The sequence below is a fragment of the Denticeps clupeoides genome, chromosome 11, assembly GCF_900700375.1.
Source record: "Denticeps clupeoides chromosome 11, fDenClu1.1, whole genome shotgun sequence".
Classification (NCBI taxonomy): Eukaryota; Metazoa; Chordata; class Actinopteri; order Clupeiformes; family Denticipitidae; genus Denticeps; species Denticeps clupeoides.
In genome coordinates, this window is record NC_041717.1 from 9,208,678 (window position 1) to 9,234,661 (window position 25,984).

The following is a 25,984-nucleotide window of genomic DNA, read 5'->3' on the forward strand; positions in this document are numbered from 1 at the left end:
TTCAGCAACCATTGTTTTTGTGTTTTATTGCAGATTTTCACATTTGTTTGTCTTTACAATGTATTAGACTTCATATCCTTCTGCATCCTATTTCCAGGCTGGTTTTCCTGCATGCCATCCACCTATGCCTTTAGCCACTGGTTTACTGGTCTTACAAGATGCATTTTTAGTCTTATTAGATGATGATGATCCTGTGCGGTAGAATGAAGTGTTCTGTTCCACAATCTCATCCTTTGTGATCTCTATGGTTTGGGTCTCTACGGCAGTCCTCATGGCAGCACTGGCTGTCTTAAGCAAGTCCAGAGCCGATGGAATTAGGCTCACAACACCTCCATAGTAATTTCTGGCTTCATTGCAGCTTAGTCGGTTCAATTCGTTGTGTGGATATCTGTTAAAAAAGGATAATGGGGGAGAAAACAATGAGCCTGTATCTGAAGCAAATTTTCAGATCTTAATGGGTTCACTGATTCTTTTAAATATTTGTAATATAAAATAAAAGTGCAGATTGTCACAAACCTTGCCCGCAGATTGCTGATATCATGGTATGGACCTAGAAGAATTTTGCAGGTCTCCAGTGAATCACATGCAGGTCTTTGTTCAGTCTTAAAAGATTGAAGAAGTGCAGTAACATTCCCCAAATCCTCTACAATCTCCAAAAAAAGGGAAAAAATGCGCCTGTCTGTGGCATTGTGGCAGTGCAGGTTAATATACTTTTGAACCTGCATGTGTGGAAGAAGAAACTCATTCAGTTTGTTCTAATGGATTACTGCAATGAATAAATACAGTCGTGGCCAAACATTTTGAGAATTACAGTAATACTGGTTTTCACAAAGTTTGCTGCTTCAGTGTTTTTATATCTTTTTGTCACTTGTTTCTCTGGTGTATTGAAGTATAATTTCAAGCATTTTATAATTTCAAAGGCTTTTATTGAATTTCAAGAGCTATTTCAAGTTTTTGATGATCTGATAAATGGTTGAATTAAGTGCAATCTTAGTAGCAGCAATATCCTTGCCTGTGAAGCCCTTTTTATAAAACACAATGATGAATGCACGCGTTTCCTTGCAGGTAACCATGGTTAACAGAGGAAGAACAATGATTTCAAGCATCACCATCCTTTTACAGCTTCCGATCTCCTATTCTAACTCAATCAGCACGACAGAATGATCTCCAGTCTTGTGCTGGTCAACACTCTCACTTGTGTTAACGTGCGAATCACTTTGCAATTCATCTGATCACTTTTCCTAACATTGTGGAGTATATGCAAATTCCATATTAAAAAAACGGAAGCAGCAAACTTTGTGAAAACCAGTTTTTGCGTCATTCTCAACACTTCTGGCCACGACTGTAAACTCTCCTCTCACCTGCTGAACAGAAGAGACTGGCTGTGTCCTTTCAAAGGTAAGATCTCGTGAACGCTCTAGAGCTGAGATGAAGATGAACTGTTGTTGCTTGAAACGTTCATGCTTCTCTTCAATGGCCGCTAGCGCCTTACTCACCTCATTCATTGTGGTCCTCACCCCCACAAGGAGTTTATATGTGATTAAATTATGCACTTGCGAATTTGTAATTTCGAGCGGATGAATATTTCTTACCGCACCCTCAGAAACCAGTGTTGTCGTGTTGCCCGGCAACGTGACATCACGAAACGGCAGTTTCGTCTTTCTGTCGCTTTTCGCCCGTCATCCCTGTTAAAACGTCCACATAACGCCACGGCTCTTTGGAGTCACACAAAAGGGACTCTTTGTTCATGACTTGGTTGTGGTTTTAGGCAAGTGTACTTTTAGCCGTGTGCAGGATTCTACGTAAGCTGGTTGAATAACTCTGGTGTTGTAGGCGTCGCCAGGCGAGCGCTAGGCTAACTGCTGGTGTAACGCGTGAGAGAAGGTGAGCGCAAACTCGCTGTGTTCGTGAAAAAACGCTCCAACAAATGAAACGCGGCGTGTTCTGTTGCAGTAACGCAGAAACGACAACGTTTTTTTCCGCAGCCATGGATGAAACTGCGAAGCCGCTGAGAATACCTCCTGAAATGGCGACGTATGCTGACAAACACGAAATATTCGACTTGATGCAGGTCTCTTTTCTTATGGATTCCTTGCATTTGATCATATTTCCATAAAGGCAAAATGTTTGTCTATAAAAACGAAAGTATGTGAAGTAACTATTGTGTCTCTTGAAACCCTCCATTGCAGTTTCTGATGACGAGTCTCACGACTGATAAACCCGATGATCCAATTCAATATTTAATTGGCTTGCTGAAAGAAAGTAGTCCTGACGGTAACTTTTCAATGAACTATGCCTGCTCTTAATACTCTATAGAATAATGATAAAATATAACATAACATCACAGCCTGTGATACATATTTTTATTAGACATTGGGCTTTTTATAGTAATACAGGAATACTCCCGCTAGGTGGAGCTACAACTCTAATTTAAAAAGACACGGGCACATGGTTTTGTTTGAACCGTAGATATCTATTCTTTTCTTTTTTTTTTATTTCAAGCAGAGTTCAGGATTTTATAAAAATACTATTTAATTATATAGTTATTTATTATTAGTTATAGCACAGTTTTTTGTTATCCTTTACTAGTTTGATTATGAGTTATGGGTTATTTTTTAAATAATTTCTGAATATTTGTAAATGTGCATGCATGTTTTAATCTTGAGTGTTCCATTTTGCACTGAAAGATTTATTTTTCCTTTGCAAAGTGCCCAGAGTTGTATTACTTGGTCCTCCAGCATCTGGTAAAAAGACTATGGTACATACAATTATTTTTGTCAGTTTATTCAATTTATGTAATTACTTGACAAATATAAAAAAAGTATTTTTGTTATTTCAAACTTTTTTTTATATATAACAGGCTAAAAGATTAAATGAGCATACTGGTGCGATCCACATAAATGCCAGCAATCTCTTGAAAGAAGACACAGACCTGACCAAGCAGGCACAACAGTATATAGAAACAAATCAGGTAATAATTTCAGCAAATTATTTAAAAAATAATAAATGCCTTAAGTAATGTCACTTGTTCAACATTTATTTATTTATTTATTTTGTCATTTTATTATTTTGTTGTGTGTGTTGTGTGTGTGTGTGTGTGTGTGTGTGTGTGTGTGTGTGTGTGTGTGATTAAAATATTGTTAAGCAAATAATAGATTTTATTTTCTTATTTGAGAATGCAAATGTAATGCTAACCAGTTAGCCATAAAACCATTGGTTTAATTAAAATACATTAAAAGAATCATAAGTGATGTCTGGAAAAAGTAGTGTCCCAGTGGCTTAATTATTTTAACTATCCTTCTTATGCAACTTTCCGATGTCTGAAAAGATGCCCATTTGAATCCAGTAGAAAGTATAATAAAGGCAGCGATTGTCACGGTTAATCAAGTTTTTTATATGGTTCATGAACAGGGTGCATAATAACTGAATTGCATACTTTAATTTATTTTTCCCTTTAGTAACATTTAGTTCTTGGTGTAACCAAAATATAAGGGAGACCAGACTTTACAATGTTCTCCTTACCAGCATCTGTCCATGAATTTCTTATGGTACAGTATCTGTACATGGAATCACAATGTGCATGTTTGAAGCCACCTCTCCCACTGCTCTCCATCAGCTTTCCTCTCAAGACAATACTTCAAAGCCAGCTCAGAGGCCAGAGTGCCTGGCAGGCAGTGCCTCCTTCCTCACTACTATCATTCGCTCTTTCCCTCCCCTTAACCTTGGTCAGCCTCACTATCCCCAGTGATTCTCAAATCAAGATGCTTCTGAGACCGAAAACCAACTGAAACCACTCGACAAAAGCAGCAGAGATCGAAATCTAAATTTTATGTTTTGTTTTTGTATTCTTCAGGATATTCCATGTGAACTATGGGTCAAACTGATCAGACAGCGGCTGTCTAAAACTGACTGTTTCCAGCGGGTAAGCAGTGAAATTTTCCTAGCAAAAGCAGAGGAATACCAACGGTATGGTTGATTGGTTTGGCTTTACACTTGGTCAAATGACAATCACTGTGAAGTCTTCACCTCAAAGCAGTCAATATAACTTTAAATATTATGTTGTGGTAGCACTGCCGCACTTGTGTCACTAAAGAAGTACTATACTGTGTGTAGTCTAGAAATTGAATTTACAAAGTACAGAAAAATGTGTGGTATGTTCATTTGCCGGTTGAACAGATAGCACATGGGTTAATTATGCAATATGGCAAAAAAAACCACATGCAACATGAAAGAACAGTTCGTTAAAAGAGACCTTGGTACCCACAGTTACAGGTATTCTCTACTTCACCGCTTATGCAGCCAACAATTACAGCTGCTTTATCACGTGACAATCACCTCAGAGCTTCATTATGTCTGAAAACAAAGAGTGTGTTGCACCAGCATAGAAACTATTGCATGCTTATATGCCCTTTTTGTCATTTTTCTGTTTACTTATGCAATCTTTAATAAACTAATTACGCACAAGTGTAGCTGCAGCCCCGGTGGGACGTCTCTATCTTCCCCAGGGGTCCTTCAACCTCCTCTCCATCATCAACCCCCCCACACACACACCTGCCTCTGATACGAGATCTAATGTCACAGTGTTACTGCTCAACTTAGTGATCCATCCCACAAAATCCCAGTCTTTCATCTTAAATAGTACTATCAGCATCATCCCCATCAAAATAGACGTCCTCGCTTTTCATAATGCCCCTCTGTGAAGTGGCTGTAATCTTCAGTGAAAGTGGGGGAAATATGCAAATGATTTAAATGATAAAGTGTTTTTTTTTTTTTTTGTCTAATTTCTGCAAATGGCTTTACTTACCATGAATAAATTACTAAACTTTTCGCTTAGCATCCCTTAACTTTCGCCTTTTAATCTCAGCAGTTTATGATTAGTATTTTCGTTTAATCTGGTAATGGATGTTTTTCCCTTCAGGCTAACTGTCTGCTGGTATTTATTCCTTATTTAATTACTTCTCAGTAGCCTGCATAACACTGAGGCAGGAACTGACAAAGCATTTCAGTCTGCTCAGGTTTGAGTGGTACTGTCTGTCAGAGACAAGGGCTCCTTCATCTCATGGTCTCTGACTTCAAGCAGATGAATGGGCTGCTGGAAAGAAAATGATTGACACCTTGAATTATGAGTGAAGTTAGTGCTGCTGGGTTTAATTGATCTGCCATTTATATGTTGCCTCGTTAACTGTTATATATAGATATGTTTTTAAAAGATGCCCATCTAGTTTTTTAAGCAACGCTGAATGATAATTATGTTTAATCTAGGTCACCTGGTTCATCCTTTTTCTTGTCAACTCTTCTCTGACTGCCTTATGTCTTCCTCCCCTCTGTCTCGAGAGGCTCAGGTTTGTAAAAGTTTAGACTTGTAATCTAGGGGGAAATCAGTGAGGAAGGAATGTATTAGGAAGAATGATAATGAGCAGAAAAATGAACTAACAATTCTGTATGAGTCCATTCAACTATTACAGGCCTTGAATACTGGAGGATGCAAGGGTCCTAATTAGGTTTTAAAGTGGTTTAATTTCACTAACTCAGTTAACAGAATGAATAGCGATAAAAAAAGAGATTTTTATAGCAAGATTTTTAGATTTATGCAAAATTGCATGATTAAAACTGATGCATGTACAAAGGGCTGACTTAGTACATTTTTAAATATTGCAGAGGTGGTTTTCTGAGGCAGCCTTTTTATCATCAATGCATGACTCGCCACCCCCCCCACCCCACCCCCCAAAAAAATTCTGCAAAATAATTGCTACTTATAAAAAAATCTACATTGTGCTGTAAAGTCCAGCTACTTGAGAGGAGGGTGCTTGTTTTTATAGCGTGAAATAAGAAAATAATTTAAAACTAATTATTTTAAATGATGAGAAAACTATAAATATTTCATATGTTCTAGACTATATAAATATTTAGTCAGGCACAAGTTTTATGAAAAATTATACATAGAGGAAACCCTTTTAATAATTAGAATTAAAGAAAAAATTAATAGACTGGTGACTAATTGCCTAATTGTACAGTCAAAAGAGGTGTTTTCAGAAGGCCTCCGATCTTTGTGTGCTGGCCACAGAAATGTGGTTGGGGGGCTGGTGCTTTCTCCAGCTTGTCTCGCTCAGCTCCCCACGACCTCCCCCTGCCTGCTGCCGAGCGCTCGGTGACATCTGCTCCTCGCATGTCCCTCCTGTGATACAGCACCCTGCTGCAGATGTTATGTCTCAGGGTTGTGGCTGAGCCGAGCACCACGTCCCTTTTGATGTGTGATGAAACGGAATGGAGCAGGCCGTGGGTAGGGCTCATGGGAGCAGGGCAGTTTGGAAGGAGGGCCGGAGCAGAGGGTCCAAGGTGAGCAGTGGTGTTTGGGCGAGTGCTCACTCATTACAATTTCAATCAGACTCAGCCGCAGGACTGGGACTGAATGAAACACTGTCTGAATACTCACCCTGCTTACCCTGGATTAGCCGCGCTCATGACTGCCAGTTCAGTTTGGCCCTCAAGACCTTCTTTTAAGCAAGAGTTCTCCCTTTTTTCATAATTCAATCATTCATACAGAGTTGTCTGGGTCAAAACAAAACTACATCGACAATCATTATAACAATGCAGAAAAAAACTAAATTGTTATTAGTAAAGTTGAGTGTAATTTCCCTCAATAAATAAAAGAATTTAAGGAAAAGGAAAAGTTATTTTGTCTGTAATAAAAAAAATTATAGTCGGAAGGTGACTGAGTTACACTACTGAGATACATGGAGTTGTTGCCTCCACGTGTTGTTGCTTACCATGTTGGCCAGCCTGTAGAGCGCCTGTGATTTGACATCATAGAGCATGATTGTTTCTCACCAGGCTCGCTCCATCCTCCAGGAAGTTAGACACCCCCACAATCTGGATGTGCGTGTTATCCTGTTCGGCTCATGGGCCTCCCTGGCACAGAGGAAATCAGACATTTAATGGGATAGCTAGTAAGAAGAAACCTGCGAGCTGCGGACAGTTTCACTGTTAAAGATCAAAGACACAAAAGCAAAGACTGGTTTCAAACAGACACTGGCAACTCGGCACCACACCCTTTGGTCCTCCGATAATACTTAGATCTATAAATGTTTTGTTTATTTATTTTAAGATTATTCGTGGCAATAATAAGTTGGCCCTAACAAGCACTTGAGGGAGAAGGCTTCTTTTACTCTTTTATTTTCTCACTCTATTGCGCACCAAGCTTTGGGATTTAGGAGACTATTAAAGAGAGGATTTATATAAATATATTTTTATTTTGTGACTAATGAATGATATGCATGCTATTCCCCTTAATTCTTATGATCTTTTTTATAGTTAAGTAAGAATAGGGAAGAGGAACTGGAGAATTGCACATTTCTTAATGGTTTTATTGGTTTAACCCTCCATTTGCCTCACTGCAGGGAACCTTATAATCTTTTTTTCTTGCTAGTTCTGCGGTCCCAATTTTAGATTAATTACATACACCTAACCATTAGTTCATCCAAAAACAAATGCTTAAAACACCAACTGAAGGGTAAATACTTGCCTCAGTGAAACTGTAATACCGTGGGGAAGGATGCAGAAAACAGTCACTTTATTAGTCACAATCATTACAAAATAATTAAAACGAGAACAGGATGATGCCCGTAAAGGGTGTACCTGTTGCTGGTAGCAGGTTGTCGGACTGGATGCTTCCTTGAACTGAAAGCATTCATGAAACAGTCTTTCAATGTGTCTGTAGAGTTGAAGCTCAGACACTGACTGATGAGTGCTTTGTAGTGTGGTGATTAGCGTAGTGGGTGTGGTAAGTGATTATTTTGTGATCAGTACCCCCAATGTTGCCCTTGGTCTGCGAGGAGGGTGGCCTCTGGACCGAAGAACAGAACGATAAGTCCAGTGGAATTTAAGTTGAGGTAATTTTGTCAGCGACGTGCGTCCAGGAGGCATCAGACCCCATACAGTGGTTCTCCCTCAACCTCCTGTTTGGGCAGCAAACCTTCCAGTGGCATGTCCAATGCCAACGTCCTGTGTATGTGACAGGATTCACCTGGCATATAATCCTATAGGGTCCCATGAATCCGGCTTGCAACAAGATGGGTGGCTGAGCCACACCCTGTCCACAGGCTGTTTGTTTGGGTGGTCCCAATGACAGCGATCTACGAGTAGACTCATTGTTGTGCGCATGGACCCCCACATGCTCTCCAAGGTCCTGAACCAGTCATCTGCTACTGGCATGTCAGTCGGGGCTGCATTCCATTGGAACAGAGGTGCCCTCTAGCCAGTGGCTCCACTCCTCAAGTGTGAGTGCATCATAGTTCCTCAGCTTCTTGGAAAAGAAGTCTTACGGAAACATTTTGAGAGGCACACCTGACCTTTGACCTGACCAGTCTCAGAGGTGTCCACTTCCATGATGGAAGGCACAGAAGAGTCTGGCATCTTTAGCAGTGGGGTGGTGGTGAAGCCTGTCCAAAGCCTCTCAAAAGCTTTCTGTGCTTCCAGTGACCACTGCTGCCTCTGTGGTTTTGTTAAGGGTGTAACAATAAAACTACAGTGGGGCAAGTTGTCCCAAATAAAAAGATGAGAAAGGTCAGTCATTTTCATTATTGGTACACTTCAACTTTGAGAGACAGAATGTAAAAAAAATAATTTTCTGATTTTTAAAAGAATTTCTTTGTAGAAAATAAGTATTTGGTCAAGAGCAAAAGTTCACCATTTGTAATACTTTGCAATGTAACCTTGGTTGGTCTTGACCAGGTTTGCAGATGGCAATTTGGTCCATTCTTCCATGCATTTACATTTACAGCATTTATCAGACACCCTTATCCAGAGTGACTTACAATCAGTAGTTACAGGGACAGTCCCCCTGGAGACACTTAGGGTTAAGTGTAGTAAGTGGGATTTGAACCTGGGTCTTCTGGTTCATAGGTGAGTGTGTTACCCACTAGGCTACTACCACCCATGCAGATAGTCTCAAGAGCTGTCATGTTTTGTTGAGCACTATTGAATTGAGGTTTGGAGACCGGCTCTGCCACTCTAGAACCTTGTAATGCTTTTTATGTAGCCACTTCTCTGTTACCCAGGCAATGTGTTTGGGATAATCGTTGGATGGAAAATCTCATGATGGAAAATCTCATGATACATTCATGCTTACCTTAATACGGATCAGTCGTCCTGTCCCAGCCCCAAAGCATAATGTTTCCACCCCCTGCTTCACAGTGTGTATGATGTTCTTTGGATATAACTCAGCATTCTTCCCTCTCCCAAACATGAGTTCTGTTTTGGTCTCATCTGACTACATGATATTCTCCCAATCCTCCTCTGGATAGTCCAGATGGTCTCTGGCAAACTTTAGATGGGCCTGGATATGTGGTGGTTTAAGCACAGGGACCTTTCAAGTGCTGCAGGATTTTGACCAGTTTCATTTACATTTACATTTACGGCATTTGGCAGACGCCCTTATCCAGAGCGACTTACAACGTGCTTTCAAGTTACCATCGATGAAGAGATCAATTCCGGTTCACTAGGACCCCAACTATGAATACATCTATTTAATTCACTCTGTTGTAGATTCTGTACACAAAGTTTGACAAGAAAATTACAATTTAATCTAAATATTCTTTAAAGAGGAAGGTCTTGAGCTGCCGTTTGAAGGTGCTCAGTGACTGAGCTGTTCTGACCTCGAGGGGAAGTTCATTCCACCACCGAGGGGCCAAGACGGAGAAGAGTCTGGATGAATGTTTTCCTTTTACCTTCAGAGATGGAGGGACCAGGCGAGCAGTACTGGAGGCTCGGAGTAGACGAGGTGCAGTGCGAGGTGTAATGAGGGCTGTGAGGTAGGATGGTGCTGCTCCATGTTTGGCTTTGTAGGCCAGCATCAGTATTTTGAACCTGATGCGTGCAGCTACTGGGAGCCAGTGAAGGGAACGTAGCAGAGGGGTGGTATGGGAGAATTTGGGAAGGTTGAAGATCAGTCGTGCTGCTGCATTTTGTATGAGTTGTAGAGGTCGGATGGTACATAGAGGTAGACCAGCTAGAAGGGAGTTGCAGTAGTCCAGTCGTGAGATTACTAAGGACTGAACCAGTAGTTGGGTGGCCTGGGTTGACAGGTAAGGGCGGATTCGTCTGATATTGTAGAGAAGGAATCTACATGAGCGGGAAAGATTGCTGATGTGAGTTGAGAAGGAGAGTTGGTTGTCTATTGTTACGCCAAGGTTGCGGGCTGTTGCAGAAGGAGAGAGCTGCGAGTTGTCTAGGTAAATAGCAAGATCCTGATGTGGTGAAGAATCTGCTGGAATGAATATTAGTTCAGTTTTGGTGGGATTGAGTTGGAGGTGATGGGCTGCCATCCAAGACGAGATGTCTGTTAGACATGCAGAGATTTTGGAAGCAGCATGTAGATCAGAGGGAGGAAAGGAGAAGAGGAGTTGTGTGTCGTCAGCATAGCAGTGGTAGGATAATCCATGTGAGGAAATGACCTCACCAAGTGATCTCGTGTAGAGGGAGAAAAGGAGAGGACCTAGCACCGAGCCTTGAGGGACACCAGTGGAGAGTCTACGTGAGGTAGAGGTGGATCCTTTCCAAGTCACTTGGTAAGATCGCTCATCAAGGTAGGAAGCAAACCACTGCCATGCTGAGCCCCGAATTCCAAGCCTCTTCAGGATTGACAAGAGAGTCTTGTGGTTAACGGTGTCAAATGCAGCAGATAGGTCAAGGAGAATAAGAACTGATGACAGTTTTGCCAATCTGGCTGCATGTAGCTGCTCGGTAACCGCCAAAAGGGCAGTCTCGGTGGAATGAGCTGTTCTGAAGCCAGACTGGTTAGGATCCAGGAGGTTGTTCTGTGATAAATGGAGTGATAGCTGGTTGTAGACACAGCGCTCAAGGATTTTGGATAGAAACGAGAGGAGGGAAACTGGTCTGTAATTGTTAATGTCTGTAGGATCAGCAGTGGGTTTCTTTAGGATTGGAAGAACCCTGGCTGTTTTGAAGGCGGATGGTACGTGGCCAGATGAGATTGAGCCGTTTATGATATAAGAAATGAAAGGGATGAGGTCAGGGGAGATAGTTTGAAACATTGCAGAAGGTATTGGATCTAGTGGACAGGTGGTTGGGTTGCCTGTGGAAATAATCTGAATGATTTCATCAGATGTGATTTTAGAAAATTGATTTAGAGTAGTTGTCGAATTTTCAGAGGGAAGAGTAGGATTAGTTTCCCCCCGTGTAGTTCTGGGAATTGTTTCCTCACCGTTCTCAAGATCATTTGTACTCAATGAGGTGAGATCTTGGAGCCCCAGTTCAAGGGAGATTGTCAGTGATTAATTTTCTAGTAATTGCTTCAACAGTTGATCTCTTCTCAACAAACGACTTGCCTATTGTAGAATGGCTTGTCCCAGTCTTTTCCAGGTGTACAATCTTAGATGGTTCTCAGGCCTTGGCCATGGTGGAATTTAGAGTGTGACTGTTTAAAGGTGTCTTATAAACAGTTATTGAGTTCAAACACATGCCATTAATACAGGTAATGAATGAAAGATAGACAAGCTTCTTAAAGAAGAAGTAACATAATCTGTGAGGGCCAGAATTCTTGCTTGTTTGTAGATACCAAATACTTATTTTCTGCACCATATACAAAATATTTTTTTTTAAAAATCATACAATGTGATTTTCTGTTTTTCCTTTTTCATTCTGTGTTCCCTCTCTCGTCTTTTTAACTTGGACAACATCCAATGTCATCCAAAGAACTTCCTGAGCTTGTTGATGGTCTAGGACATGGCCAAGCCTGCAGTGGCTCTACCTGAGTCCTCGCCATACTTACCCTCTCAAGCCTGACGACATAACCCAGGAAGAAGATGATGGTCTGATGGATTTTGCAGGCAAGGCCTGACCACCCCAGAGTCAGGGCTTAAACAGACATCACCGTCTCTATGGTCTGGAATGTCATTGCATATTCTGAGGCATATTGACTTCCCTGGCGAATGTGCAGGACCTGTTCTTCGTTGTCTTGACCTGGCCCTGGATTGTTGAAAGTGGCTTGGAACATCTTCTGAAATGTGTCATAGAAGCTGAGCACTAGGTCCTCATGCTGCCACAGGGAGGTCACCCACAACAACGCCTCAAACAGCCAGTTGGTCACCACTGCGATCTTCTTGTCATCTGTCTGGGTGTGGTATAAAAACTGGACTGACAAAAAATGGTTAAAAAGTGTAGGGGGCCAAAGGTCTGACAGGTGAGGGTCCTTCTCGAGCAGGCACTGATTCAGGGAAGGTTGTGTGTGCTGTCAGGACTGAGGGTGGTTGCAACCGTTGAGTCTGTTACCCCAGCAGGTAAATTACGACCATGGTTTCAGCAAGAGTTGCAAGGAAATTAGTGACTATTTTGTGACCCGGTTCTCCATTTGAACATCCATCAGTGCTGTGATGCCATGGGGAAGGGGTGAAGTCGAGAAACCCAGGTGCGGCAAACAGTCACTTTATAATCACAAAATATACAAAAGAAGCATTTTACAGGCATCATCCCAAAGCATTTGTCGAAGGTCATCAGACCAGAAGTGAGGGAAGCAGAGTCCTGTGAAAGCATGCAGGAAACAGTCTCTGAACGGGTGCCTGAAGGTTTGAAGCTCAGACACCCACTGATTAGTGCACTGGAGCCTTGTAGTGTGATGATTAGAGTGGGTGTGGATTATAGGTGATGGTGATGGTGTGGTGGCTATGTGGTTTGCAGCAGCAGGGGTTGTTGCGGGGCAAACCGGAAACATATTTGTAAGGCTTGTGATCCCTCTGCTCAGCATGTGTGTTTGCAGGGCTGGGTACTAGCAGGCATTCCGAGGACTCGTGAAGAGGCACTTTGTCTTCAGGAAGCTGGTGTCATACCTGAACATGTTGGTTAGTATGAAAAGAAAACCCAACATTTGGTTTAAATGGGTGAATGCTGGACCCTTTGTTATCATTTAGGAGCATACAGATACATAGAGATTATTACAAATAATATATTTGTGACATTCATTAGACATATTAGGCTAATAAAATATCTTATCTGTTATTGGACTCTGTCAAAAAGTCTAAAAAAAAAAAATGAGAATCTGTAAACAATGTGTAGGCTGTAACAGCAGCCTGTTGAGTCAATAATTGAAACCATTTTTATTTATTTTATTATAAACACAGCAGTTTGACTTTTTGGATTTCTACGCAGTGATGCTGGAAGCACCAGATGCTGTTCTGATTGAGAGGAGTCTGGGGAAGAGGATAGACCCTGTGACCGGAGGTAATATCAAGGTTTTAAAATGAATTTTATACTTAGTGAATTGACTGACAGCTAAGTCGAACCCTTGTTAGCATGACTTTCATTATACGTAAACCTCTGCAGTACAGTACCTGTCTGCTGAATCCCAGCCATGACTCTTGAAGAAGTCCTTAGGGTATTACAAAGCCAAGCTATAATGAAGAGAAGCTTCACTCCCAGCAGATTTGTTATGGGGGGGTATATATTCTATCCTTATTACTGCTGACTCTTTATCTTATAGGTTTTTGAAGGAATCAGAACGTGTTTTCACACCAAACTCTTTGCTCACCATTTTGAAGTGGATAGCACCTTGTTAATCTTAGAATAACCTCAGGCGTAGGATTAGCGGTTGAGTTAGTTCCATTACAATAAGAACAGTGGGATAACAGTGAATGCTAAAGTCTGAGTTCCCATTTCATTTTGTTCTACCCCTTCCCCTTAGATATCTACCATGTGACCTTCATCCAGCCAGACAGTCAAGAGGTGGAGAGTCGCCTAACAGGTCCAGAGATCCACGTGATGGAGGAGCACACTGTTTCAGAACTGCTGAAATACCACCGCAGTGTCTTCCTTCTGCAGCGCACCTACCAGAACTGCCTCAAGAAGATCAACGCTGACCAACCTGATGTTGATGTTTTCACACAAGGTCAGAACCTTGGTGGCATTATACCATCTACAGAAGTGGACTGTATTACATAAAACCAGACAGACAGTTTAGGATATGCTCTGTTTCTACAGCCCCCACCCCACTTATGCTAATACGGTCTCATTAATTTGCCATGCCTAGTCATTGTCACCCCTGTAGTTCTCTTCCCGCTGGTAGCAGGTCAACACTGTAGCACAGCTCTAAGGAGACTGTGATTCTATCCCCCTCTGTCAGGTTGGCTGATGGTCAGGGGAGTTAGCCTTAGGCAATGCTGTGGGCTAAAGGTGTCCCACGTGGGCTGAGGAACGATGAGCAGTCATCACTGATGCCATTAAAGTTGTCTGAATACAACCTGTCTCAACATTACACAGCTCAACTTGACAAAATAATTCTGTCACTTTCCCCTCCTTTTGTAATAGGATGGTAGAGGCGTTGGAGTTGCCTTCTCTAGTTTCTTATACCTGTAGAATACAGTCTGACTCACAGTACACTGTTTCACCAGAGAACTTTCTATCTTAGAACATTTTGGGAAAATGGGTATGCTGTTCTGACCATTTCGATTTCAAATCATAATCCTTGAGCTATATGTAATAAATAATCAGAACATTTTGGAAATTTTCATATAAACCACAGATTAATATATTGGTAGCTACATTACTAACATATTTGTAATGGGTAGCTTTCTGTTAGGCTCTTAAACCTCTGAAATGCATTTTATTGTAGTTTGGAATGATAATGATTTATTATTGAGATTTTTTTAAACCGGCCCAGTTAGTGGAGAGCTTCCCTCCCTGACAGAAAAGTGTCTGAGCAGATCGAGAGCACATTGCCCAGTCAGGCTGCGCATGAAAATGAGGCTCAGATTGCACTTTAGAGAGTTTGGGAGAGCAGAGCTATTTTTTATCTCTCTAATGGTCCAGTGTTCTGGGCTTGATTTGTAAATGCGTGGTCTGGGGACGAGCAGTTATGGCCCGATTTATATTTAATCACGTCTGATTTGCTTGATTGAGTTAAACGGGGAGTTTAAACATTTTGGGAGATATCGCTTTTATTAAGTATTCATAAGTCAAGAGTGGAACACAAATCTTGGTACAGCTGTCATCGTGCATTTTGATTATACGTAGCTACAAACGCAGTTTGACTACAGCATTTACCAGCTTTCCCCTGACTTGGCCTTTTAGAGCATAATCTTTTTTTTTTTCTTCTGCTTATTTGCCATTTATCACTGCTGTTAGCAATTAGCAGCGAGTGCAGTCAGAGAGAGCTGGTCATTAGTTATAATTAGGTTGTTCCTAATTACCGCACATTAAACGCGAGGCATATTGCGCTAAGGTGCCGCATTGTTGTGCAGCAGCCCAGCTGAAAACAGCTGTTGGCTTTGTTGAGAGTGTCAAGCAACAAATAAACACCCCTGCGGACCTGAAAGGAAGCCTCTCATGATTTATTGATCACCTTTTTATATTCAGATTAGCCAGCATCGCCGTTAATTATGCTGGGAATAGGATTTAAAAGGATGCTGTGCCCTGAGATAAGTGCTGTTTTATCAAGTGCAATTAAACATTTAACAGCAATATCAGCACCCTTGCAATTGTCTTGTAAGATTTGGATTGGTTTTTAAGTGTTTGTAGCATTTTAATTGGACCATACCAACAAAATACCTCAGATTCTTTCATTCCTCAAATTTTCATTTGTTACTTGTCTGTTATATTGAGCAATATTAATCAGTGAAATATCAATCATTCTTGTGTTGCTCTCTCTGCAGTGTTGACACACGTCATGTCCCGTCATCACTCTGCTGCCCTTCACGCTCCCAGGGTCCTTCTTATCGGGCCCCCCGGCTCAGGGAAGGGTCAACAGGCTCGGTTAATTGCTGAGAAGTACGACCTGGTGAACAGTGAGTGAACACTCCCCATACATAGAATGTCAAAGCACTGTTGCAACACACACACTACTCACCCGACGGGTGCTTTAAGAAAAAAGTTGGGGGAAAGGTGTTCAGGTTGTTTTTTAGGTGCTGCGTTTTCTGGTGCAATTTTTTTCTGTAGGAAAAAATATAAAATCCTTCTTTCCCCCTAGAAAACTCAGTATTGATTCATTGTGCTTTGATGAGAAATATGTACTATGAGCGCTGACTGTCTTGCCCTGAGCGCTACAATTTTCCTGCAAGGTTCCTTCTGTAATAGGCTTCACAAGTAATCCATTGCTTGTGCATAAGTCTTTGTTTTTTTTTCTCACTCTATCTGACTGTTCAGTGACACTGATAGCAAGATAAGCTCTCTGACTTTTTTTTTCTGTTATTCTATTTACTTTCACAACCTTAAAGGTCACACTGTGTATTCTATTCATTTAAATTTTAATACCATCGTATCTCCCCTCTCTCCGGCTTTTTCTCTGTCTCTCTGTCTGCCTGGTGCTCTTGTAGTTCACTGTGGAGAGCTTCTGAGAGCAGCTTCTGCGGATGAGACCAGCGTGGGAGAGCTCATTAAACCCTACCTGGAGTCTGGACTGCAAGGTACGGGTACCCGCATTCCCGGTCAAAGGGGTGGAACGCTCTGTGGAAAGAGAAGTCCTGGGAGGTAGACTCTGATGCTGGCTGAAGATGAAGTGTGTGAATTGTTCCAATTGTTGTAATTATGCCTTAGTGCAAAAATCCACGCCCTCACATATAATATAATTTATTTTGCAGAGCATAATGGGATCACAGCGATGTAAAAGGGTCTAGCCAGGATCAGACCGTTACTTTCTTGCCCCCTCCTTTTTTAAACGTGCCAATAATGGTCGTTTGTTGCTCTATTTAATGCATTTGACCTAGTTTAGGCCTTCCCTGCTGAGAGTAAACACTAGAATGGAGTTTTTGGTGTGTGAACTTTATTTAGGTGTTTTATTTATCTTATTCTTTTGCTCTCTTCTCTGTTATAATTCATATCTTCCTCACAGGGGCTCCCCCAACTCGCATTGCCCCTCTAACGAATTGAAAACATGCTGGTGATGAAAAGCAGGGACTGGGATCTTGTGCTGTAGCCTCCTCAGTCACGGCCAGTTAGCTGAAGCAAACAGATCTGCCCCCTGGGAGTCCGGGGAGCCCGCAAGGGTGCCAATCACCGCCGTACCAAGGGCCGGCATCACCGCCACTCGCCTTGAGCAAGTTTTTATTAATTTAATAAACATTCCCCAGAGACGGGGCACCAAGCAGTTGTGCGTGTGCGTTGGTGACGGGGCCGCTGGAGTTGTGAACTCCTGTTGTCCTGTCACCGGCCTCAGACAGGATGGATGACAGCTCGACACCACAGGACTGAAAAAATCACCAAATTGATGTTTCGGGGCCGATAATGAGGACTTGTGGTGCAGCTGGGGGTGACCGATCTTTAGCAGGATTATTCGTTACGTAAAGAAAATCCACTCCAAGTCTGTCCTTGGTTTCCTGCAATGTTTTTTATTAATAAATCATAGATCAGAGTATCATGTCACAGAAAAAAATAAATTATTATGTAAAGTATAGATGTAGTCAAATTGATGGACTGACAATTGACAATTCAGTGTCCATCAAAAGTTTGTTTTCTCTTAATATTATCAATATCAGTATTATGATTCAGAGGCAATAAAAGGACACATTTCAAGTGTCAAATGGTTTCTTCTTATTTAAATTTTAATCATCTTCAATTTTACATATGAGACAACTTAATGAATAAATACCATTACCTGCCCCTGTCAGTTAGAGTGACTGTTTGCACTAGTATTAGTTGATATTGGCACTGTCTTCACAATACTTGTATCAGACTTTAATTATGAAACATCCTAGTATCGATATATTGAGCACAGGGCTAATCTTAGTATCAATAGAGTAATGAGAGTGTGCAAGTAAAAACCTATTATGTGACACCAGTCACTCAGTTTGCAGTTGGACACAAAATGCTGGATAAATATACTGATGTCACACACAATATCCACACAGGACAGTGATGGTGTCAGGCCCGGCAGAATATGTTTATCCGACTCTGCGCCTCACTGTCACTGCTGCATGTATTCATGAGCTTGCGCTTTGTCTGTTTGTGGGGAAACATAAGCATAAGAATGCTTCATGTAAATGTAGTGTTGCTACTCTCTTACCTCGTTGAACTGGGCCGCGGTATCCTAAGGGAAAGCTTTCTGCACCACTCACAGACCTCTGTCTCTCCCTCGCTCTTGCTCTCTCTCTCTCTCTCTCTCTCTCTCTTTCCCCCTGCTCCCTCACCCCTACACTCTGACAGTGTGGGTTGCAGGCAGAGGAGCTCGCCTAAATAATTTACAGGTTGATTAATGGACTCACATGGGTATAATTAGGCAGAGGAGAGACAGTGGCTAGTGTAACCAGTACAGTACTTTGGGGATTTGGAGACCAGGATTATTAAGGAAATAGAAAACAGTCTTAGGAAGAAAAAAAAAAAAAAAAGCGAGTGAGTGAACAGAGGCGAGGGAGAAGCAGCCCTTTCCAGGCTTCCTGACATTTGAAGCCACTTCAGCAGGCGCAAGAAGCTCTGACTGTTTGATGTGGAAATTGGACAGTTTGAATCCGTCGACTTTAATTTTTCACCAGCTTCAGGGACCCCCTGGGTGCATCTTCCTTTACTTTAAGAACGCCATTCTATTTTCCGTCACCCCGGTTATTTATTTCTTTCCATTGTCTGTTGTCTCTTTTACCTAGAGCGTTCCGCCTCCCTCCGCCACCTTCCTGTGAATTTGCTCTGTGCAAGAAACTGCACCTTGGTCTAACCTTCCTGGCTCCATCAGCTTAAACAGTTCACTTATGTTGCCCGTCAGGCAGGAGCCAGTTCCTTTTGTTCTCTAAAAAAAAAAAAAAAAAAAAAAGTGTCTGAAGTGTTCTTTAAAAGGTGGTTCATATGAATTTGAGTGACAATATTAATGCCATTTCATTCTTTTTATATGAATAAATCTCTTTTTTTAAAACATCAATGAGGAATTGTTTATAAAAAGATGTTATTTTGACCCATGTTCTCTATAGATTTTCCTATCTATGCTTCCTCTGAAATGTTCTCTTTCCCTTTACTTAATGCTCTCTTGTTCTTACGCTCAAGATAAGAGCGATATTCCCAACAACATCTCAAATATTTTGATATATATGATGTTGTAGTCTGTGTTCCTTTATGCATTTTTGTCAGTTTTTATTTTTCCCTGTAGGCATAGATGTTTTACAAGTGGAATCACGCCATCTCTTTATTTAAGAGACAAAAAAACATGCATTGAATATGATGTATGATTTCAGTTATAGTCACCTTAAATACTTTTTCTGAATAGTGCCGGACAACCTGGTGCTGCAGGTCCTGACAGATCGGCTGAGCAAGCTGGACTGCACCACTCGAGGCTGGGTTCTGCACAGCTTTCCCCGGGATGTGGAGCAGGCGCAAAAACTCAGAGCATCCAACTTCATCCCAAGCAGGTGGGTTTGCCACGATGATATTAAACCTAACGCTTGGTTGTTTGCTTCTCAGTTACCTGGCCTAAGTGCGGCCGGTACTGTTACCTTGAAGTAAATTATAATAATGGTGCTTCTATTAAACAAAGAAAATAAGTAGGGAAATAAGGTCGTGACTTTACGCCGTGCGTGTAATGTGCCACTATCTGTGATTTTGCTCCTCTGCAATTATCCCAAATACTGCTGTGTGATTGGACTCAGATCACAGATCTCTCAGGTTACCCTTGAGATCATCTGCCTCAGGGATCTGATGGCATTCTCAGATTATTGCAGCATATCCTATATAGCCAGGGTGTGGCGTGCTGTTGAAACTTGGGACAGGGCATCAGTGAGATTGGCTTCAGCTGATGATATAAAGTGGGCAGAGCTCCTGGTTGACTGGAAGCCAGAGGGCTTCTTTGCTTTCTTTTGACTTTTTCCATGTAGCCTGCGCAGTATCCCTGCTTGTGGATAACACATTCAATAAAATTCAGACAAAAGACAAAGACTAGATGTTTTGATTCATTCTATCTATTTAAAAAAAAATTGTCTGCAAAATGACAAAATGCTGCAACACAATTGAGTAAATAGAATGTAATTTTACCTACATTAAAATGTATAGGTTGATTCCTCATTTCTAAAGGCATTGATCTGTGATAATATTTGCAGCTGGTTTGTAACTTAAATCAATAGCTGCAACTGCTTTAGCTTTAATGACAGGACCTGCATTAATACTGAATGTGTGTACTTTGGATTACTGGCTAATCCTAGTATATCCACTGCTTCTGGTATCTAAAGAAAAAGAAAGATGTATGCTGTGAATACCTTCTCATCTCTCTACCAACCATTGTCGGAAGGCACATCCCAAGGCCATGGAAAGCAAATAAAACAACCAAGGGGATTGATGAAATGACTAAAGTTGGGTTACGAACTGTCATCATATGTGATCAGACCTCCAATGAATGATTAATGATTATGATGAAACCTCTGCATGGCCATCAGAAAAACCAATCATATTTGGAATTGTGTTAGGCACATGCTGTTATTTTGTTATAAATGCAGATAACTGTCTTCATCTCTACCAGTAATGGCCATACTAATTATACCTTTATTTGGTCTTAATTCACTGAATTCACATTTTACCCTTTTGGAATCAATCGGTCTAACGATGACTGATTGATAAATATAACAAATGTAAAAATTGTATAATTGACTGATGCCATTGGAATCCTGAAATCTTCTGTAAAAGAGGCCATCTTTTCTGTAGATTGGATAAGTGGACACTTCAACAAGTGCAACATTATGAGATAATAATTGTAGGTCATCCCATTGTGGCCCCCTATTTCCCAATGTTAACTGCGATTACAGATGTCAGCAAAATAGTGTGGGAGTGTCCTTCAGTGCCGCTCTCCAGAAAAGGTTCAATTACTCCATTAGCAGCCCCTGGCGTTGTTGCTAATGGCAGGAGACCTCATTTGCATAGCATTAGCTTAATTGATTTAGAGGCCCATGGTTAGGCTTGCGGTGAAACAATGGAAAGATAATGTTACTGATGGGATGATGATGGCCTGGTTGCTGTGATTTACCTGACAGCTTTATTAATTAACAGCTATCCAGTTACTTGGGCTTTAGTGCAAATAAATAAGTCAGTCAGAGACATATCAGTTTTAAATGGGGAGCCACTGGGGGGGGGTCGCAAAGGATTTCTTTACCCATTTCCTTGAAGAGCTCTTGTGACCTGTTTCATTTTAGCCCACATTCGTATCTGCGGGCCGAGGCAAAGACCACAAGGCGCTGAAACGGAGAAGCCCTACTTTTAACGTGGCCAGGCCACCAGCGGTTAGTTACTCTAAATGCTGAACAGCATGAGCGGTTGATGTCGCTGTCAACTTAATCTAGGGCTCATGCTTTGCGAGAGTTTATGAGCCTTAATTGACTTGCTGTTGAAAGCGCATCGCCCTCCCCTTTTGTCGAAAGGAAAAACAGTTTATGCATGCCTTTTTGTTGGGGGTAAGTTGAGCAAAACATCGCAGATGCTGGCATAAATACTTCAAAGCAGGTCCCACCCCCCTCTTTCATACCTGCTGCAGCTCTGGATGGTTTCAGGTAAGCTACAATGAAAGATGTCAGGTAGAGTTAGCTGGCTGGTCTTTTGTTATGTTAAAGCAGCCACCCGATCCAAGAAAAAAAGGGAGGGGAAGAAAAGGAAAAAGGACCCCCACAGATAAACTTCCCTCATCAGATAATTGAGGATGCCTTTCCTCCAGTTTCCTCTTTTGCATAAGTGTCTGATCGCCTTTCAAATGCTGATCAATCAAGGAAAATGCGGCCTCGCAAACCGCAATCGAACCAGTGTGGGCAAACAGGAAGCGAGTAACACGAAAACCCCCGGACGCGGCGGAGACCCTCAAACTCTGGAAAAAAAAAAAAAAAAAAAAAACGATTCCCAACGATTGCGCGCAGTGGGACAACATTTCTGCCGTCTCTGCGCTCTCCCTTCTGTCAAAATGCGAGCCTGGCCACGTGCCTGGCTAGTTAACTCATACATGGTCCCCCTCGGCCACTCTCCCACCCCTGCTGCCGGTCTTTAACTACACTCCAGTTTGGCCAGCCGTCAGCTTGTTACAGCCCTGACACGAGTGCAAACAATCAAAGTCTTTGGGAACAATAAAATATGCATGCCTATCCGTGACAGGCAGATAAAGCAGGGCAATTAGCCACGTAATCCTAGAGAGCGGCGTACAGTCGGCTTCGGCCCTTCCCTCCCCTCCCCGCGCCCCTCCTCCCGCCGCGCTGTTTGCTACTCTCTTGCTCTCTATTAGTTAAATGTATTTTATGTGTCCGTTCCCCATCAAATCAAGCAACACTTCCTCTAATTGGCTTATAAATAATACAACAGGGCCGGCATTATAATTTAATCAGTGGTAAACATTGCAGGGGCCGCCTGTAAAGAATCTATCCCTCATTAATTTCTTAATTTGCGTAGATGGAATGGGAGGAAATGGAGGGAGAGGACGGTGGGGGAAAACAGCGAAAGAGAGGGATCGGATGAACCGGGTGTCTTAGATCAGCCTCGCTGAGGAAGGAGGCTTAAATACAAAGCGCTTTAGAGGAGGCATCCTTTTACTGGGACTCTACCAAAGTTTTTATATAAATATATATATATATACACACACAAATACAAATGTATATATTTTACATCGTTACCCTCGTGAGCTTTTCCACGCTCTTCATTCACGTGCACACGCTGACACACACAGTTATTTCACGTATCATTTTGATCATGTGCTGTAGCTCAAGTCTGGCAGCTGCTTGTTTTAGTTCATGTAAGCAATATTCAATGTAAATCAGTTCATTTCATTCAATCTCCCTCCTCACAAAAAGATAAAGAAGACAGAAAAAAAAAAAAAACACCGGCTCCCTACATCAGACTCACTCGCCATCATCCTCTTCTAGATTGATGAATATTTCATGAAGTGGCATTAATATTAATTCTAATAGCTTTGCAGAGTAGTTATTATTTCTTCTCTTTCTTTTGTAAAGACAAATATTCATAAAAAATTCAGGACACCCCTTTTTTTCCAAAATAATTAAGTGAGCACAAACACATCAGTCGCATCCATACTGTAGCAAGTTTTTTACGTTTCACTGCCCATGCTTTTTCATATGTTCAGTTAAGCACAATGAACAAAAATATGAATAATTATTGTTCCATCCTGTCACCTGCTGTATTTAATGTAAAATCAGCCACCGTCTGCTCTTTACAAACAGGTTGTTGGAGCAAGACAAAGGAGGTAATATTTGATCAAATTTCCCATCTCAGATCTCAAACAGTGTGAGAATAAAGCCCCTCCAAACCGGGCGTATCTTTTCCACCACAATTGTGTTTACCTTTTATCACTTGAAATCGCCTAAACCAGCGGGTCAGGGGAGCCTCTTCTCAGATTCGCTTGAAAATTGCATGATGCTGAGAGGAGACCGTCGCCCTCAGGAGATTCCGAGATGGCCCCTGTCATAATGGGGTCGAGAGGGACAAGACCGGGGAATTGATGTTTCTCCACCTGGCCAGACCATTAGAAGTTCTGGGTTGTACCCCGAGACGGACCCCTATGTTCAGCGCAACATGCCCCTGCTCCTTAGGGAAACATCTCCATTCATTTTCTTTTCGGTCGTCCTGCTCATGAATTATTTTTGTTTTGTCTGTAATACGAAAGTGTTGTGATTGTTCCCTTCTGCTGAAAGCAACATGCATTCATTTTTGGGGCCTTACACTTTTACCATTGGATCTTGTGATAAATTGAATTTCAAATGTTTTTAGAACATCTGCTGTCCATGATTTCATATTTACCTAAGAAGTGTCCATAAGGAAAAATGTGTGCTTGTTTTTCACAGAGTCTTCTTTCTGGAGATGACAGCTGATGTTGCAATGGAGCGCATCGCTCTAAGATCGGTTGATCCCGTCACAGGGGAAAGGTAAGTCTTTTTACGTAATATACAAGCTGCAGGGTAATCTTTTTGCTCATTTCCTTGTGTATGTCTGGAAGGTACCATTCCGTGTACAAGCCTCCACCCAGTGAGAGAGTGCAGGCCCGTCTAAGGCACAAGCCAAAGGACTCGGAGGGGCAGTTGAGGATCCGGTTGAAGGACTACTGGAAAAGTGCCCCGTTGCTGCATGAATTCTACCCTGATGCTGTGAATGTCAATGCAGAGCTTCCTCCCCACTCAATTTTTGAGTTGCTGGAGAGTCATGTAGTGAGACGCCTACCCAGAAGGCTCTCTGTCTCTGGTATGATACAGAATATGTCCTGATTGGAATGGTCCAATAATAAAACCATAATAAAATGAACAAATGACAACACTGACTTTCATCTTGTTGTATTATTATAAGAAATAAAATGAATCAGATTTCATTGTGGTGCTCACTGTGTTGGGTTCGTCTGACTGGTGGTCGTTGTGGTGAACAGCTTTGGGGTAAACTGAAAAACGCAAAATTAAACCTGTACTGCCACTGCACGCTATGCTGTAGAAATACAACATTTTAACCAGCAGCACCACATTCTTTGCTTTTGAGAAATGTTTACTGGGGTGGAATGAAAGCTACAATCTTTATTTTCCGGTAGCACTGAAAATATACAGATTATACTTAATATGATCCTGAAAATGTTGTCTGTACCAAGAATTCTTAACACCATATACAGTAATATTAAAATGTGTCTTAATTATAATTCTATATTGTGAAACCTCGGAATTTAGAGACATTGCTGTAGTCTTCACAATTCTGTCCCACATGCATGGTTGTTTTGTGTACTGCATTGTTTGTCCCGAGAAAAACAAATAAAAAAAAAAAAATGGTTCTGGAGATCAAAATCCTTTCAAGTTTATCCCCTTAATCACATTGGGTTCTTGTCCATCCCCTGCCCCAGGGGCATTATGCCCCCACATTAATTATAACTTTGTTTAATTAATGTAGCAGTAAAATGCGGCCTGTTCGGGCCCTTTGAGCAGTCCGGAATTAGTTCTGCCTTGGCACCTGCGCGCTCAGGAGCAAGCGTCTCTCTGATTATTAAAGATTCCTTCCTGCAGCCCTCGCTCACTTCCCAACCACATACAGAGGTCACTGGTGCGATGCCGCTCGGGAGGGGGAGTTAAGTGCCATGGTTAGAGAAACATGTTAACAGCCTGGTTGTGGAACTCTACTCAGATGTTGCCCGATGACAAGCGGAGGCTGACTTAATTACTGCAGATGAGGTCTGGGGTGTGCATCTCCTTTGAATATATAAGCGCCGTGCGTGGGCCTATGTATATTCATCGCGCGAGCGAGAGAGGGAGACGTGGGGGCAGAAATTTGATGTTTTTGAATGAGGCAACAATTCCCTGTGCTCTTTTTATTTCCAGGGTCTGTGTCGCCCTAATCAGCCTGGCCTCTGAAGTCCATCTGATTTATTTAAAAAGACAAGTTTATCTTTTGATACGGCGCTGAATTGCACGTCAATTCAGATCTGCGATTCTGTGCACACCTGACAGTTGATTCGATTTAAGCGCTCACTTCAGGCTCTTGGGTCAGATTGTGTTTTTTTTTTTTTTGTGTTAGAGCACTGCAAACTCATCAGCATTTCTTAAGCCAGACACACATTGAGGAGACACTGGGTGACCCCATTCAGATGAGCATTTGAAGGAAAACAGGCTGTGAACGGAGCTTTGAGTTATATGGTAAAACATGACATCTTTAGTTCACATTTCAGTCATTCTGAATTAATGTGAGTTTGCTTTCAAATTTATTCAGGCAACATCATTTGCACATCAACAGAAATTTGGGTCATATTGCATCAGATGGCAAAAAGTTTGAGATAAATAATGTGACCTGATAAGTTTCTGCAACCAATAAATAATGAGTCAAGACATTATCCAAATGTAGACATTATTACATTTATTTGAGATAAAAAATTGTACTTTATCATGTATATTTTAGCATTTGGTTAGGTCTAGCATCATCCTTGTGTGGCAAGGATGCTCAACCTCTTCTCATTCAGTCTGGGCTTTTCTATGATTGTGCGAACACAGATGTAACAGATGAGAAGAACACATGACTGGATGACACATCTTTACTCAGTGTCCCTGTTGCCCGCCTGTATCTTTGA

General features: G+C 41.7%; 2 protein-coding genes across 4 annotated transcripts; one reads left to right on the forward strand and one right to left on the reverse strand.

Annotated features, from left to right (window-relative positions):
- Positions 1-11: 11 nt before the first annotated feature.
- Positions 12-2,018, reverse strand: spaca9 (sperm acrosome associated 9). Its single transcript, XM_028995456.1, has 3 exons — positions 1,362-2,018; positions 517-719; positions 12-388 (listed from the first exon to the last, which is right to left on the reverse strand). The coding sequence occupies exons 1-3, from the start codon at positions 1,503-1,505 to the stop codon at positions 88-90; spliced, it is 648 nt and encodes a 215-aa protein (XP_028851289.1). The 5' UTR covers positions 1,506-2,018; the 3' UTR covers positions 12-87.
- On the forward strand, positions 1,198-24,199 carry ak8 (adenylate kinase 8). Of its 3 annotated transcripts, XM_028995454.1 has the most exons (15): positions 1,382-1,398; positions 1,834-1,884; positions 1,986-2,071; positions 2,190-2,274; positions 2,709-2,758; positions 2,861-2,971; positions 3,854-3,922; positions 12,773-12,854; positions 13,162-13,233; positions 13,694-13,897; positions 15,660-15,791; positions 16,320-16,409; positions 19,190-19,331; positions 23,739-23,819; positions 23,891-24,199. In XM_028995454.1, exons 3-15 carry the CDS (start codon positions 1,988-1,990, stop codon positions 24,153-24,155), a joined length of 1,467 nt encoding a protein of 488 aa, XP_028851287.1. In that variant the 5' UTR covers positions 1,382-1,398; positions 1,834-1,884; positions 1,986-1,987; the 3' UTR covers positions 24,156-24,199. The 3 variants fall into 3 exon arrangements, with proteins under 3 accessions (XP_028851288.1, XP_028851287.1, XP_028851286.1); XM_028995455.1 differs by lacking the exon at positions 1,834-1,884 and having other exon boundaries at positions 1,198-1,398; XM_028995453.1 differs by lacking the exon at positions 1,382-1,398 and having other exon boundaries at positions 1,633-1,884.
- The last annotated feature ends 1,785 nt before the right edge of the window (positions 24,200-25,984 follow it).